The sequence below is a fragment of the Echeneis naucrates genome, chromosome 8, assembly GCF_900963305.1.
Source record: "Echeneis naucrates chromosome 8, fEcheNa1.1, whole genome shotgun sequence".
Classification (NCBI taxonomy): domain Eukaryota; kingdom Metazoa; phylum Chordata; class Actinopteri; order Carangiformes; family Echeneidae; genus Echeneis; species Echeneis naucrates.
In genome coordinates, this window is record NC_042518.1 from 11,178,564 (window position 1) to 11,191,115 (window position 12,552).

Below are 12,552 nucleotides of genomic sequence, written 5' to 3' on the forward strand. Positions count from 1 at the left end.
GAGTTTGGCTTTCCTTAGTCCACTCCACATTCCATCTGTCTGGAAAGAAGCTGCTTACGGTGCAGATGAGTCTGACTGGTGAGCTCCACAGATCGCCTTCCCAGACTGGATACACTGAGATACTTGGCGAGACAACCCTTGATACTGAGACAGAGAAGGGAATATTAGTCTTCACTTGTCTCAATACAAATATTACATAAGATTTTTTTTTTTTTTTTTATGTGAGCTGATTTGTTCACTTCAGTCATACGTACCTTCATATTTTGGTCTAGAAACCCAGGTATAAATTGTAACTGTGCAATCTTTGTTTTTATGCTAGATGGCAGGCTTGTACTTTTACAGTGTCTGCTATCTTACAGACAGGTGGAGATCGGGCTGGAAGTCTGTTGCACAGATCTTGCAGCAGGGTAAGACAGGACAGAGCGATCTGAGCGATCAGCAAGCGGAAGCATTGAGTAACACACAGCTCAAAAAAGTACCAAAAGGCAGAAGTGAAACAGCACAAGGAGCAACGGAGCATCACACACAGCAGGTGTGAGGTGTGGTTATACCAGCAAGAGAAACAGGAGGAACATTTAAATATCTCACTTCAGTTTACATATGACATCATGAAGATTTCATCATGTCTGTCCTGACTGTGCTAAAGGAACTTTTCAAGCTCATTAATCAACTCAGAAGCGAGTGTGATCAAAATTTGGACATTTATTTTCAAAAAGATAAGATTAAAATGAAAAAAGTACAAGAGATTAGTTACACAAGTATATGAGTATGTCAGAAAAAAATACTTTATAAAAAGTGTGATTCATTTCATTTCACCTGAAATGACACAAAACACAGAAATGTGGATTAATAATTTTACACAGAATCTTAAAATGGACTGATAACAGTATTACATAAATACTGATAGCAGATCTGATCAGCTTCTCTCATAAGATCCAATTCTTAAAAGCAAAATACGCTGTCTGTCTATGTTTATTGATTGAATGATGCACTCTATCATATTGTATCTTTTCTGGCGAAAAAAATAAATATATATGGTACACTTGGAAATGCATTTTGTATAGATTCATTTTTTGGTTGTTGGTACTGAATACATTTATATAGCTTAAATTATGAGTACAATATTTCTGGGCTTCTAATTCCTCAGTCACAATGACTTTTATTGATCTGTTGTCCTCAAATCTGTCATGCAACAAAGAATTTCCTGCCAATCTCTCTTGAATATGCAATTTATAAATGAAAAAAGAAAATGTTTACTCATAAGACACCATGAGACAACAAAATACTCTCATAAGTGTATATTTTGTTGTCTCTTTCTGCTTTGGAAATCCAAGTCTATCCATGAGGAGAACATATAAACTCATTGTTACCTTGAAAGAATTGGTTCCAATGGTGAACAGCACAGTGATGATGAAGAGAAGGATGAAGGTGAAGGCTGTGTTTCTCATGTTATCGTCTTCTTCTATGACACCATCCAATTCAGCCAGGTACTCTGGATCAGCTGTACAATAATTATTGAGTTAGTAATTGGGACATCCAAGCCCAACTTGAGTGAGGCATGAAGTGATATTTCTGAATGTCTTTCTAAAATGTTGATTTGGTTGATTTCATAGATTCTACAGTGATGCTGATTCGCTTTAGAAAGACTCCATTAACGGCACGGCATACGTGACTTGGCTTGTAAATCAGTACCATTTTCCTGAGAGACCACAGATTTAGTCCGGGAACAATCATCTATGTTGTGTTTGAGGTGCAAGGCCCACTAGGACACACACACACACACACACACAAAGACATGGTACAACGTTCACACATCATCTACACACAACAATAAACACAGTTATTGAATTTAACACAGTAACTTTTTCTAGTGATGTGTGATCTATACTACACTGGTTATATATATATAAAAAAAAAAAAAAATCCACAAGAACTGCGCTGCTTCTGTACCCATACAGATCACATGTAGCTCAAAATAGTGGTGTAATAAAAAACATGAACAACATGCGACAAAGGACAACAAAGTTACAAAATGCTTTTTTTTTTTTATTTTGATTTTGAATCTGCATTAAAAAGACAAACACGTCATGTCACAAGCAACACACATTGAACAACAAACATCAGAGGACACAGCAACACAAAGTAGCATCTAATGGGCCTTGCATGTTTCAGGGATGTTCATGTTGAGGTTGACCATGTTGGTTTTGTCAAATGATCTGTGTCCAATAGATCTGACAATGGCTTTGGTATTGTTCACCACAGATTCGTGGTAAACTGCACAGTTATAGACCAAGTTATCATTTTTCCACTCATCAATGTCGACTGTTATCTGGCCATAAACAGAATAGGATCCATTGTCTTTTACAGGGTTTGTGGTACTGACTTTGTATGTCGAGGCTGCTGCCTCATCATCAACAAGCCAAGACACGTAAACCTCCTGAGGGAAGAAGTCTTTCACAAAGCATGTCAGGGTCACGGTGTTAGTTTTAGTGTGCTCTACTGGTGGCAGCATAAAGACTGAAGGACGCTGAGTTGGTGCTCCTGCAAGCATGAAAAAACAATTAGGCCACCTGTAACATATGAAAGTGCCTCCAGAGCATGAAGGCAACTCCGCTACTGAATACACTTCAAGATAACATAATGTATCATAAAGTGTTTGATGATTTCACAGAAGGAATTAAAAAGGTTTTAGAGAACAGCAGAAAATTTGTCTTACCGGCCTTCCTTTCGTAACGCTCCTTGAGTGGCTCATAAAAATTTGTATGTCCAACAACACAATAGCGCACTAGCCCCTTGCTCCATTCGTCATAGGTCACGACATGTGAAATGGTCCAGAGCTTTCCATTAGCGGTCTTTTCCAAAGCCTCCAATTCCTCTCCCTTCTCGTTCTCCCAATGAAGACTTTGAACACTTGGGTTGTTTATGTAGACTTTACATATAATGGTTCCTTCTTTCTTTAGTAAAATATCTTTCATTGCAGGGCCTTCAATGGTGACCTCCACATCTGCCTTAGGACAGTTTATGGTTTCTGAGGGAAATAGTAATTAACATGATTAACAAGTTGCTTAAAAAAACCATTTAAATTAAATCTGGATCAAAGAAAAAGAAATACACTTACCACATGAGGAGTGAGTATATGTTGTGTTTTTGACTTCATTACCGCAACCTTTTGTCTGAAACTCGCACGTTATTCTGGTTGAATGAGGCAAATCATTGAGATTCACTGAGAGGAAACTTGCTGCACTGTACAGTGTTGTTCCATTGTCCAACTTTCTTTCACTGGTAAAAGTCTCAGTGTGCTGTTGGGCGGGCAGTTCCACTTCATTTTTCAGCCATTTGATTTCAAAAGCTTTGGGTGAAAAATCTTTAGCAAAGCAGGAGAAGGAAACTTCGTTCTCATCATCAGAGGAGACCAACACTCTAAGTTGAGTTGGCAACTGGCAAGTAACCACTGGAAGACAAACACACAGATTTATACAGATTTATCTTCTGCATATATATTTCTATCTATATATATAAAGAAGCATTAACATATATGTAAGCAAACAAATGAAATAATATATGTATGTATGTATGTATGTATGTATGTATATATGTATATATGTATATAGATATAAATATATATGCAGAAGCAGAGGGAACAATGTGCTTCAATGTTCATATAATCTTTATGTGCTGTACATTTAGATTATATGATGAGTTCACAATGTATGCTAAGCAGTTTTTGCACACAAATGCATATATTGCTTCCACTTCTCAAATCAAGGCTATCTTTTACTTCAGTGCAAAAGGGAAACAAATCATAATAATAAATGACATCATTGAGGAGCAGATATTTCTTGCTTCCTTCTGCATATACATTGACTTTTCTGGCAAGCAAACAGAATTAATGTGAGTGCTAATTATGAACACAGTGAAAGTGGAGAGAGACAGACATGAGGCAGAACTGGCATGTTGCAGACAGGCAGAAAGAAGCAGAGCACACGGCAGCAATCTCTTTTTCGTCAGGTGCATTGGACATGTTAGTAAAGAATGAAATAGATTCAATAAAAAGAAATAGTCACAAGCTGAACATAAATGAGCAAGCTTGAGCCTTCTCATTCCACCTCTCTGTTTGGTTCACCTACAAGGAATACTTGTTATGAATTTAACAAAAGTTCAGGATATTTCCCTTTTTGCTTGGTAAAAATGGTATTTCATTTGTCTGCTTACCTATATGTTAATGCTTCTTTTGGTTCACTAGGCTACAGTGCATTTCTTTCTTTAAATAGTTGGAGGTATTATTATTACTAATAATGATTCTTGACAGTTTTTTGTTGTCTTTTTTGAATAAAAAAAAATGTTTTTTCATTTCTTTCAAAATGGATTATATAAATATGATTTATTCTAAGTTCCTAACAAGAAATGTTGTAACTTTCATTTGTCATTTGACAAAAGGTCAAGAAATCACCTTATCCAAAACATTCTGCTATTGAAGGTTACAGTTCTATCTTCATCAGAAGTAGCACTGTAGTACTCGATTACAGTTATTACTTCATTTTGTTTCTTTACTATATTGTAAAATATCAAATTTGTCTGATGAAGATACCATATTCTACCTAGATTTACCTGCAAAAGTCCATCCAATGAAATTATATTGATATTGTCACATTACACATCATGTGTCATACGTTGCAATGAATACAATTCATTTTAAAACATTATAATCGTGACACAATTTCCAAACATGCTCACAACTCTGCCCTGTAAAACTGCTATCAAATCAACCGCTACATACAACTACTAAAGAAGGGATTTATGTGGGACTTTAAATAGCTCTTACCTGGCTTTATGAAGTTAGCATTGACAGAAGTACCGAAATGTGTTGCATGACATTGGATAATGTCCTCTGCATTCCATTCCTTTCTCCTCACACTGATTTGACTGACTCCTGTGTAACTGCTGTCTTTCTGAATTGGAGGGTACTGAATGAAGTCCGTCAGCGCAACCCCTTTTTTGTTCCATGTGAATGTAAGTGAGGATGGTGTGAATCCGGCAGCCAGACAGCCAAGAGTGATCACGTCTCCAATCCCAGAGCCGCATTCAATCAGAGGAAACACAGTTGGCGCTTTTTGTGCATCTGAAATAAAAAACAAAAGTATAACTAAAATATCAAAAATATAAACATTAGAGACTTTTCACCAAGCATTGGTTAAAAGAGGGAGAAATCAACTGAGCTGATTCAGTAATGTAACAAAACTCAGCATGCAAGGCATTACCTTTAAAATGTTGAATGTGGAAATTTCCCGTAACCTCCGTACACAGACCTTAATTTTCTCTCTCCCATTTATGTAGATGCTTTTGGGTTATTATTATTATTTTTTTTTTTTTGTTTTGTTTTGTTTTGCACTAAAATTAACCTACCTTATTAATATTTGGAATAATTTTGTGTTATTCTAGAAACAAATGGGCTCAATACTTTAAATGCACAACAATGACAATATTAATAAGTGAGTTTTTGAATCCGACGAAAAGACGTTTTAATGTAAGTTAATATTCATGGAATCAGATAAAGGTATATTCTGGCAAGAATTGATTATTTTTGTTCAATTTCAGCAATTACGAATGAGATTGAATAGAGTTCTTACCTGATGAAACGGTAACCATTGTCCCCTTTCCCCAGTAGTCAAAAGCACCGTAGTAACACGGTGCTGTTTCTATTTAGCCCTTAGTATGAAAAGGCTACAACAGCTAATGCCAAGTGCAAAAAGTCTACCATAACATTTATTTAACTCATATAAAATCCACTTAAACCATCTAAACACATTAACTGCAAATGTCCATCATCTGAGATTATTGCTGTTTGACTTTTTACAGGACATTTTCAAAATAATTGCCAATTAAGAGTTGACACGAGAAGTTGCAATATAACTTGAACACGACACTTCACAGTCTGAAAGGTAGATTTTAAATGGTACAAATCTTACCTGACGACACAGTTACCATAGTTCCTTTTCCCCAGTAGTCAAAAGCCCAGTTGTCACAGTTAGAAAAAGCTATTCACACTTCTCACAAAAACTCTTGACTCGAATAACCTATTCATTTCATTTCATAGTTTAGTTTCAGCCAGAGTTAAAGTCAAACAGAAATACACTCAATACGCCGATTGATTTTTGACTGAATTAGTATTTGGATTAAAGGTAAATGAATCGGGATTTTGTTTTCTTGGCAAAATCTATAAAACTACATACCTGAGGAGACGGTGACCATTGTGCCTTTGCCCCAGTAGTCAAAAGCGTAGTCACAGTCTAACAAATCATGAACCACTTCGTACAAAAAGCAGATTCCAGATAAAAATTGTTTCCGTCGTAATTTCCTGAGAATGCACCCTCCGAAATATTTGCTTTGGTTGTTGAAATTAAGTTTAACTTCAAAATAAGTTGAAATTGAATCAACAAACTACACCACGTCAAAAATGACTGTCCTGCTAAAGCGTCCTATTTGTATTTCCGAAAAATATTTTGCAATAAAAATCTTTACATTCTATTTAAAATAAAAAATAAACAAATGAATAAATACAAAAGGCTGTTTTTACCTGATGTGACCGTCACCATTGTGCCTTTCCCCCATAAGTCAAATTGGTTGTCACAGTGTAACAAGTCAACACATCCAGTACACAAAAACTACCTTTTGATGCCTTTTAGACAAAAATTTACTCCACTAAACTGGGAAAATATAAAATTTTCAATATCACAGCGAAAAAAGGCTGTTTTTACCTGATGTGACCGTCACCATGGTGCCTTTTCCCCATAAGTCAAAGTAGTAATCACAGTGATGGAATTCAGTTGCACTATAGAACAAAAAATGTCACAGCTTGTATCATCTAACAAAGTGAAATACTGAAATACACTACTCTACTATGTTTAATACAAGTTTGCACATCCAGTACACAAAAACTGCCTTTTAGACAAAAATTAACTCCACTAAACTGGGAAAATATTACGTTTTCAATGTGACCTCCCGTGGCCTGTTTGCGGACCGTTCATCATCAGTCCAAATCAGCGATTCTCAAACTTTTGTTGCTCATGAACACTTTGGACACGTTTTTGGACATTTTCAAGTCCCACCTGCCTCCATTGCCGCAACAAAATGCTAACGCTAATGCTAATGCTAATGCTAATGCTAATTAAAATACGCCAAGCTTAGAGTTTATATTTGTATAAAATGTATTGAAATAACATAAAGCACCATCATGCTGTATTCATCACCAACCTTAGTGGTCTGTGTCACAAATGAACCCATTTTGTGATGGTGTAGTTCACACTAACCTGCCACCTCTCTGTAAAGTTCGTTTATTGGTCCGCCGCAATTAACATCCCGACGTGAATCATCATTTCCGCCCTTTATTTCCGGGTTGCAGTTTCCTCCCGCTCTCCGATCTAATGTTCTTTTCATTTCGGCTGCACGGAGGCTGCTGATGGTGACTTTGTTTGTGTATGGGTGTTCTGTTTGTTTGTCTGTTTGTTGTTTTTATTTTGTTTGTAAAGAAAGGCATTAATAAAGAACCAAGGCATTAAACGGAATGCCTACACTCCTTTACTCTTTATTTTCTCTAAATGGGTCCATACAGTAATGAAAAAGGATCATCGTGTTGTTTTGAAGGAGAAGTAAAATCAGAAATTTTGACCATAAAGTCCTGAAGAAAACATTTAGAGGATGTGTAAAATATCAGATTAGAACTTGGGCCATCTTCCCAATTTCATGACAAATTCAGCCAGATCATTTAAATGGCTTGGCTCAGTGCTTCCTTTTGGAAACATCCCTTTGTTTTTACTAACCAACAGAGGTCAGTACAATCTGTCACCTTGGTTGGCCTGGATGTGTGTCAGAGTTCTCTGAGCCTCTCTTCTGAGAAAAGCCTCTGATTTGTTTTGGTTGTTGGTTCTTAAAAATACAAAAATATTCTCCTATGAATATAAACGTGTCTAACAACTTTTATGTTTAGTCTATGACTTTTTTTTTTTTTTAGGAAAGTCTAACATCACAAATTTATTTTTGATTAGCAATTTAATCAAGCTATGCCACTAGTATATATATATATATATATATATATATATATATATAATCAAAAAAAAAAAAATCAATGTCAGCCAAAAATCTGAATTTAAGGCTTGATTTAGTGATACGCTGATTTATTTTTTTTTAACTTATCTTAGATGCATTACAAACATTTTACAGCAAACAAACTGAAGCATCAAAAGAAATTAATATAAAATAATGTGCATCCATCACTCTCAATAATTGAACTAAAAGATAGGGTTACAGCAACACAGGGTTCCAAAGGATAAGCAGTATAGATAATGGATGGATGTATGGATAGAAGAAAATGAAGAGTACATTTCAAAAGTAAAATTAAAGCTAGTTGGGTCCTATTTCATCACATAAGTGGACATTTGCATCATAAAATGGGATGGTGATCATTGAGTCTTTACTATGGTTGCCAAGAAACCATAGATAACAGAGATGAGGAATAAAATAAGGAAGGTGAAAGCCACGTGCCAGCTGTCCACACCCAAGTCTTCATTCACATCCGTACGCATGAGCTCATCAAAAATGCTTAAGTGCTCCATATTGTCTGTAAAAGAATTGAGATTTGTCAGAGATCTGCAACATTGACTTTGTCATCATGGAAGAATTGAAAAAAAAAAAAAAAAAAAAAAAATATATATATATATATATGTATATATTTAAATCGATGAATAATACAGCACCTGGTTTCGATATATGCAGAGACTGGCTGATGTTTGCATGAGTCACTATGCATTTGATGTCTTCTAACAAATTGGCCTCGGGCAGAATAAGGTGGCTTTGGATGCTGAATTTTCCATTGTCGCCTACGTGGACATCACTAGTGTTGTAGGCCAAAAGCTCCTTAATTCCATCATGCCAAGTGATGTTAATAGATGCAGGGCTGAAGCCGAAGACCAGGCATACCAGTTCATTTTTGCCCTGGAGCAAAGTGAAAAACTTCTCTCACCAAAGATGCTGCCATTCAGCTTTGACCTGAAGCTGGAAGAGAGGCCCTTCACAACGCAGGAGAATTCTTCTCCTTGTTTCCAAAATCTTTCAGGGATAGAGAAGCGTTTCGTGATTGAATGAGGGCCCGGGGTTTTAGCAATCTCTAAATACTTTTCAGATATGTCTTTTTCGTTGTGCTGAAAAGTGACGTAGTAGTCATTTGAAGACAGCTGTGTAATGACACACTCGAGCACCAAACTATTCCCTTTCAGAAGATCAGAAAGAGATCTCTTGATCTCCACTGTTGGTGCTGGACCTGCAGGTCCTGTATGACATGAGAGGAGATGCATCAGAATCAGGTCTTTACAGTTTATTGTCGTAAAAACATGTCTGTGTTTCATCTTTTCCAACTGTCCCACCTGAGACAGTGATTGTTCTCTTCGTGGTTGGGAAGCACTTATGTTTAGCTTCACATGTTATCGTCCTGAGGTTTCTCCACTGTTGTGAAGAAATCATCAGGACACTTTCTTTATGAGTTATGTTTCCATGCTCTGTTACATTGACACCAGTTGGCACATTCTCATCAATCAGCCAGGTCACCTCGGCTTTGAATCCAGTGTGGACAGAACATGTTACATTCACATCAGATGCTGTGATCACGGTCCTGAAGTTGGGAACCTCCACATCAATTGAAGGACCGGCACCGATATACACTGCAGGAAAAATCATCTTTGGTGTTAAAACATAGTCTAACTTTTAGCAAATTGTATGTTTTCCTTTAGTAGTAATTCATAATAGAGATTTAGAGGATCGTGCTGAGTAACAATAAATATACTCACTTTGACATATATCTGTTGTTTTATTGATATTCATCCCATCGTGACTGGCCTCACATGCAAAGGTGGAGCCCTTTTCCCACTCAGTCACATCAGGCTGAATCTCAGTGGTTAAGGTGAAAGTTTTTTCCTTGTCCTTCGTGCTTTCCAGGTTCTTCTGAATTGTCCCAGTTGTAAGAGTTTGGCTTTCCTTAGTCCACTCAACATTCCATCTGTCTGGAAAGAAGCCGCTTACGGTGCAGATGAGTCTGACTGGTGAGCTCCACAGATCGCCTTCCCAGACTGGATACACTGAGATACTTGGTGAGACAACGCTTGATACTGAGACAGAGAAGGGAATATTAGTCTTCACTTGTCTCAATACAAATATTACATAAGATTTTTTTTTTTTTAATGTGAGCTGATTTGTTCACTTCAGTCATACGTACCTTTATATTTTGGTCTAGAAACCCAGGTATAAATTGTAACTGTGCAATCTTTGTTTTTATGCTAGATGGCAGGCTTGTACTTTTACAGTGTCTGCTATCTTACAGACAGGTGGAGATCGGGCTGGAAGTCTGTTGCACAGATCTTGCAGCAGGGTAAGACAGGACAGAGCGATCGGAGCGATCAGCAAGCGGAAGCATTGAGTAACACACAGCTCAAAAAAGTACCAAAAGGCAGAAGTGAAACAGCACAAGGAGCAACGGAGCATCACACACAGCAGGTGTGAGGTGTGGTTATACCAGCAAGAGAAACAGGAGGAACATTTAAATATCTCACTTCAGTTTACATATGGCATTGTTAGGTTGACCGAGTGTTTCTTTGACAAAGAACAGAGCAAAAATCTTGCATGCAATCCAGGTGAGATTTATTTTACAGTGTCCGTCAGCCAAAATGTGCAGCAGTATGGGCAGCACAGGCCTGGCAAAAAATTTTAGAAAGTTAAAGAAAAAAAACAAAAAAAAACAACTGAGAAATGAAGAATCCAAAACTATGAAAAACTGAGAAAAACCCAGCTCTGCACTGGGCTACGCCCCTTTAACTCTGGGGTCCCAGCAGCTCAACACACTTGCTTCAGACAGACTGGCAACAAAATCCCACCTTAAAACTCCAGCCTCCTCCCTTATATCCTCTGGATCCTACTAAGAGACATTAATTCATAATTGGAATCAATTATCTCCCAGGATATTAACACCTGGTTCACAATACAATATACCATTCATAATTACATAAAAAACACATTCACACACATTTTAGTTATGCACTATGTTAACTTTAAATTTAAAATAGCTTTAAACACTCATCACACCGAAATCACCCCTCCAGTTCTCCCATACTTGGCACCTTCCTCTGGGGAGTCCCCTTTAAAACACATTGGTACCCTCCAGCATGGTTTGTAAGTTCCAAATCTTACCAGGAGTGCAAAAGACCAACACCACCGAGAAAGTTACATAACAATCTTTAAATGTCTCATTTTATAGGGCACGGGCTATCATAACAGGCATCATGAAGATTTCATCACGTCTCTCCTGACTGTGCTCAAGGAACTTTTCAAGTTCATTAATCAACTCAAAAGCGAGTGTGATCAAAATTTGAAAATTTATTTTCAAAAAGATAAGATTAAAAAGAAAAGTACAAGAGATTACTTACATGAGTCTATGAGTATGTCAGAAAAAATACTTTTTTTTTATAAAAAGTGTGACTAATTTCATTTCACCTGAAATGACACAAAACACAGAAATGTGGATTAATAATTTTACACAAAATCTGAAAATGAACTGATAAAAGTATTACATAAATACTGATAGCAGATCTGATCAGCTTCTCTCATAAGATCCAATTCTTAAAAGCAACATATGCTGTCTGAATATTTATCTAAATGTTTATTGATTGAATGATGCACTCTACCATATTGTATCTTTTCTGGTGAGAAAAATAAATATATATGGTACACTTGGAAATGCATTTTGTATAGATTAATTTTTTTGGTTGTTGGTACTGAATATATTTATATAGCTTAAATTATGAGTACAATATTTCTGGGCTTCTAATTCCTCAGTCACAATGACTTTTATTGATCTGTTGTCCTCAAATCTGTCATGCGACAAAGAATTTCCTGCCAATCTCTCTTGAATATGCAATTTATAAATGAAAAAAGAAAATGTTTACTCATAAGACACCATGAGACAACAAAATACTCTCATAAGTGTATATTTTGTTGTCTCTTTCTGCTTTGGAAATCCAAGTCTATCCATGAGGAGAACATATAAACTCATTGTTACCTTGAAAGAATTGGTTCCAATGGTGAACAGCACAGTGATGATGAAGAGAAGGATGAAGGTGAAGGCTGTGTTTCTCATGTTATCGTCTTCTTCTATGACACCATCCAATTCAGCCAGGTACTCTGGATCAGCTGTACAATAATTATTGAGTTAGTAATTGGGACATCCAAGCCCAACTTGAGTGAGGCATGAAGTGATATTTCTGAATGTCTTTCTAAAATGTTGATTTGGTTGATTTCATAGATTCTACAGTGATGCTGATTTGCTTTAGAAAGACTCCATTAACGGCACGGCATACGTGACTTGGCTTGTAAATCAGAACCATTTTCCTGAGAGACCACAGATTTAGTCCGGGAACAATCATCTATGTTGTGTTTGAGGTGCAAGGCCCACTAGGACACACACACACACACACACACACACAAAGACATGGTACAACGTTCACACATCATCTA

General features: G+C 36.6%; 2 gene segments (V, D, J or C); both read right to left on the reverse strand.

The window, feature by feature from the left end:
- Positions 1-686: 686 nt before the first annotated feature.
- LOC115048002 (Ig mu chain C region membrane-bound form-like) lies at positions 687-6,824 on the reverse strand. The segment is given in 6 exon segments: positions 687-816; positions 1,371-1,501; positions 2,717-3,028; positions 3,119-3,451; positions 4,823-5,119; positions 6,756-6,824. Coding segments are annotated over 6 exon segments (1,101 nt in total).
- Positions 6,825-8,873: 2,049 nt separating this feature from the next.
- Positions 8,874-12,175, reverse strand: LOC115047246 (immunoglobulin heavy constant mu-like). The segment is given in 4 exon segments: positions 8,874-9,322; positions 9,417-9,710; positions 9,837-10,233; positions 12,098-12,175. Coding segments are annotated over 4 exon segments (1,218 nt in total).
- Positions 12,176-12,552: the final 377 nt, after the last annotated feature.